The sequence below is a fragment of the Cavia porcellus genome, unplaced genomic scaffold (assembly GCF_034190915.1).
Source record: "Cavia porcellus strain 051 isolate PalLab524CR breed Dunkin Hartley unplaced genomic scaffold, mCavPor4.1 scaffold_7, whole genome shotgun sequence".
Taxonomy (NCBI): domain Eukaryota; kingdom Metazoa; phylum Chordata; class Mammalia; order Rodentia; family Caviidae; genus Cavia; species Cavia porcellus.
The window spans coordinates 38,227,763-38,232,282 of NW_026947490.1; the positions used below are offsets into that span (position 1 = coordinate 38,227,763).

The following is a 4,520-nucleotide window of genomic DNA, read 5'->3' on the forward strand; positions in this document are numbered from 1 at the left end:
GTGCTGTGATTACAGGTGCCTACCACTGTGCCCTGTGCAGTAACTACTAATTTTAAAAATTTGTATGATTGTATTCTTTTTGACAAAATTAATTCTTATGAAGCAAAACACGTATACTTGTCTCTTATTCTTACTGTCAAGCACATAATTATTTAGTTATTATGTAACAAATCTGATTTCCAGAATCATAAGACCTGAATCTCTTTTACTTCCTTCTACAACCAGGATAATTTTACCCTTGTATAATATAAGAAGAGGCTTAGGCCATGGCTAAACCTAAATGTTTTTGCTGTTTCAGGTCACGTTTAGTGATGTGGCTCTAGACTTCTCTCATGAAGAGTGGGAATGGCTAGATTCTGCTCAGAGGGATTTATACAAGAATGTGATGGTTCAAAATTATAAGAATCTAGCCTCTCTAGGTAAGGATATCTTTCCCTCTTCTATGGTAGGAGAGATCTTTTGTTTGCACTCTGAATTGCTGGAGGGTCTCCTAAGTAAATGGCCAAATTACTGTACCATCTTCCCTAAAGCTCATCATCTCATTTCAGTGAATATCCTTCTGCCTTTTCTTTGATTTCTTTTGTGATGGCCGCTCATCCTTAAGGACTACAACTTAAACAATGTTATTCTTAGATCTGGGGTGCCCTCACCGGCCTCTCTGCGTGTCTGGAGGACTCTGGATATCTCCGCCCAGACTGTTGGAGTCCCCCCAGGCTTCCAGGTGCAGTGAAGGGGATAGGTGGGTTTGAGGCTTCCACATCAGCCTCCCCATTCCGGTTACACTTGGAGAACTGCTGAGCTCCCGACGGGTGGGCCGGCCCACACTATCAGCCGAGCCCAGCCTGTTTTGTGGCCACTCCTAGCCATCAGTGTACAGAGGAGGAGCTGGGCAGATCTGGGGTGCCTGCATCGGCCTCTCTGTGTGTCTGGAGGACTGTGGATGTCCACCTTGTATTCTTTGATACTGTGATTTGAGCAACTATTTTCAAGATGATAATATGTAATCTATTAACAGGTGATTTCTTACTGTTATGTTTTTTTTGTAGTTCTGTATTACGTGTACCCTTACACCGCTTTGTTTTGTTTTGTGTTTTTCTCTTTTTCCTCTTAAATAAAAAAAAAGGAAAAAAAAAACAATGTTATTCTTGTAAGCAGGTCTTTCCATAACTAAGCCACATGTGATCTCTTTATTGGAGGATGGAAAAGAACCCTGGATGGTGGAGAAAAAACTATCAAAAGGTATGTTTCTAAGTGAGTTTTATAATCAGGCAGAGATAGTGCTTGTTGTGAGTGTGGAGGTATTTTAGGGATACTGCCTGTAGAGATCCTGTATGTAAAAGAAACATTTAGTGATTCTTAGTTTAGACTTCCAACTTATTATTCCACAATCATGGATTGTTATGTCTCTTACTCATGCATGTGATTGAAGGGGAAGTGTTATGCTATTGTACTAATTCAAATTGTTGTTTTATCTGAAACAAAATAAAGCAAATTAGTTTTTTCTTTAACCTATGTAAGGAAATGGACATATTGATGGTTTTAAGCTAAGAAAATTTATCAATTAGATTTAAAAATCACTTTTCTTAAGGTTGAGTTTTATAGCTCATATTGTTAGAAAAATTAAGGCATGTATTAAAATGTTTCTAGGAATGGTATTTTCCAGTGTTCAGTACATTATCATCATTTCACAGAGATACTGCATAAACGTGGAAAGCCTAAATCTTTATAACCCATAAGACATACTAGACTATTTTGTTGTCATTGTAACTGTCTGATACAAAAGTGCATTAATCTGGCAGCAAATTAAGATAAATTGAAAGTTAGAGAAAGTTATGAGATAAAATGTGATCTTTCACAAAAATATAAGCACAGAATGATGGCTAGGAATATAGAATACCTTCCACATTTTCTTTCAGATTTTTTTCCCATATGCCATTGTATATATTTTTCCCATCTCCCTTGTCATCCTCTATTCCTGTTCCTGGGAGCTGTCTGTATTCTGTGTTCCACCTGAGCATTGTTCAGAAATCATGAAAATGAATGAGTTATCAAAATTTTATTCATTTTTTGAGATTGGGTCTCCCTATGTTATTTGGCCTGAATTCATGATCCTCTTGAGTAACTGTGATTCCAGTAACTGTGATTCCACTATGCCTAGCAGAGCCAGATGTTTTCTAGGGGTTTTCTTGTGTAATTCTCCTATTCTCCATAGTAGTTATTCTTCATGAACTGTAGAAAAAGCAATGCTTTGCTTTCTTGATGTATTTCAGATTGGGAATCAAAATGGGATAACAAGGAAGTATCAACAAAGGATATTTATGATGAAGATTCACCCCAAGCTTTAGTAATAGAAAATACTTTTTAAAAAAGTGAATTTTCAAACTTTAACAAAGACTGGGAATATGTAGAGAAGATGGAGGGGAAACATAGACATCAGGTTGAACATTTCAAGCCAGTGACCTTCACCTTTAGAGAAAGCCCAGCTGAAGAAAGTATTTGCAATACATTCAAAAGAAGCTTCCATTTAAATGCTACTCTTTCTGAACTACAGATAATTTCTGCTGAAGAGAAATAATATAAACATGGTATGTTAAAGAAAAGTATATACAAAAAGTCAGTTATAAAAAATGAGAAAAGCAATGACAGAAGTAAAGTTTTGGATTCTAATGAAAGTGTGACAGCTTTTAGCCAGAGCAAATCTCTTACCCTTCATCAGACTTATAATAGAGAGAAAATCTATCAATGTAGTGAATGTGGGAAAAGTTTTGGCAAACAATCAATTCTTAATCGCCACTGGAGAATTCATACAGGAGAGAAACCCTATGAATGTCATGAGTGTGGGAAGGCTTTTAGCCACGGTTCATCTCTTACTCGACATCAGATAAGCCACTGTGGAGAGAAACCTTACAAATGTATTGAGTGTGGAAAGGCCTTTAGTCATGTCTCTTCTCTTACTAATCATCATAGCACTCACACTGGAGAGAAACCATATGAATGTATGAACTGCAGAAGGTCTTTCGGTCATGTTTCACATCTCATTGAACACCTGAGAATTCATACTCAAGAAAAACTTTATGAGTGTCAAATGTGTGCAAAGGCCTTCATTCATAGGTCATCTCTTATTCACCATCAGAAAATTCATACTGGAGAGAAACCTTATGAATGCAGTGAATGTGGGAAAACTTTTTGCTGCAGTTCACACCTTATTCGACATCAGAGAATTCACACTGTAGAGAAACAATTTGAATGTGACAGATGTCTGAAAGTCTTTAGTAGTCTCTCATTTCTTACTCAACATCAGAGTATTCATACTGAAGAAAAACACTTTGAATGTCAGAAATGTAACAAATCCTACAGCCATCCTGAATCACTGAATATGCATTTGAGAAATCACATTAGGTTGAAACCTTATAAATGCAGTATATGTGGGAAAGCCTTCAGTCACAGGTCATCCCTGCTTCAACATCACAGAATTCATACTGGAGAGAAACCTTATGAATGTATTAAATGTGGAAAGACCTTCAGTTGTAGTTCAAACCTTATGGTACATCAAAGAATTCATACTGGAGAAAAGCCATATAAATGTAATGAATGTGGGAAAGCTTTTAGTAAGGGTTCAAATCTTACTGCCCATCAAAGAACACATATGGAGAGAAATTCAATGAACATGGAAAAAAGAGAGTAGTGCAATGAACATGGAAAAAATATTTAGACTAAATAAATCACTATACATGTCAGAAGACATATGAGAGGGAAAATATATGAAACAATATTTGTTTTTTTTTAATTTTATTTAAAAGGAAAAAGAGAAAAACACAAAACAAAGCGGTATAAGGGTACACATAATACAGAACTACAAAAAAAAACAGTAAGAAATCACCTGTTAATAGATTACATATTATCATCTTAGAAATAGTTGCTCAAATCGCAGTATCAAAGATTACAAAGTGGACATTCAAACAGAGAGACTGCAAACAGCTGTGTTCAATGATCCAAAAACATTAATATAGTCAACTATTTAACACCCCTAAACACACTTGTTGTTATATCCGTTAGAGCGCTTTTTCCCCCCTCTCTTTTTTACAACAAAATTTACACATTTTGGATTTTATTACTCCTTAGTTCTTATTACTTTGGGGGGGGGAGAATAAAGTCAAATATGGCAAAACAAAGCTGTCAGTCAAAACCAAGGATAGACATAGCTCATGATGTAAAACAGAGTACAAGGTTATCAACAATGGTTATCAACGTTGTCTCTTGTTTCCTTAAAAAGAATTGTCTATCTCATTAGATATTATAAAGTTGGACAAAACAGTAGAGAACAAGAACAATAAAACTTAGGCATTGTAAACATTAGAGGACTTCCAAAGGAGACAATAGTCAAACCAGAATGGGCATCTTAGTGAATCTTATTGCCTTCAAAGTAGTTGCCTATACCCTCAAACTTGATACTATCGTACAGAATGGAACAGAGTCTAATCAGTCAAAACAAGATCGTGGGAGTATTACAGGACTTCAAA

The 4,520-nt window shown here is 35.9% G+C and overlaps 1 protein-coding gene across 1 annotated transcript; it reads left to right on the plus strand.

Moving 5' to 3' along the window:
* Positions 1-280: 280 nt before the first annotated feature.
* Positions 281-3,685, plus strand: Znf302 (zinc finger protein 302). Its single transcript, XM_063254050.1, has 5 exons — positions 281-419; positions 1,153-1,239; positions 2,271-2,344; positions 2,717-2,929; positions 3,098-3,685. The coding sequence occupies exons 1-5, from the start codon at positions 281-283 to the stop codon at positions 3,683-3,685; spliced, it is 1,101 nt and encodes a 366-aa protein (XP_063110120.1).
* Positions 3,686-4,520: the final 835 nt, after the last annotated feature.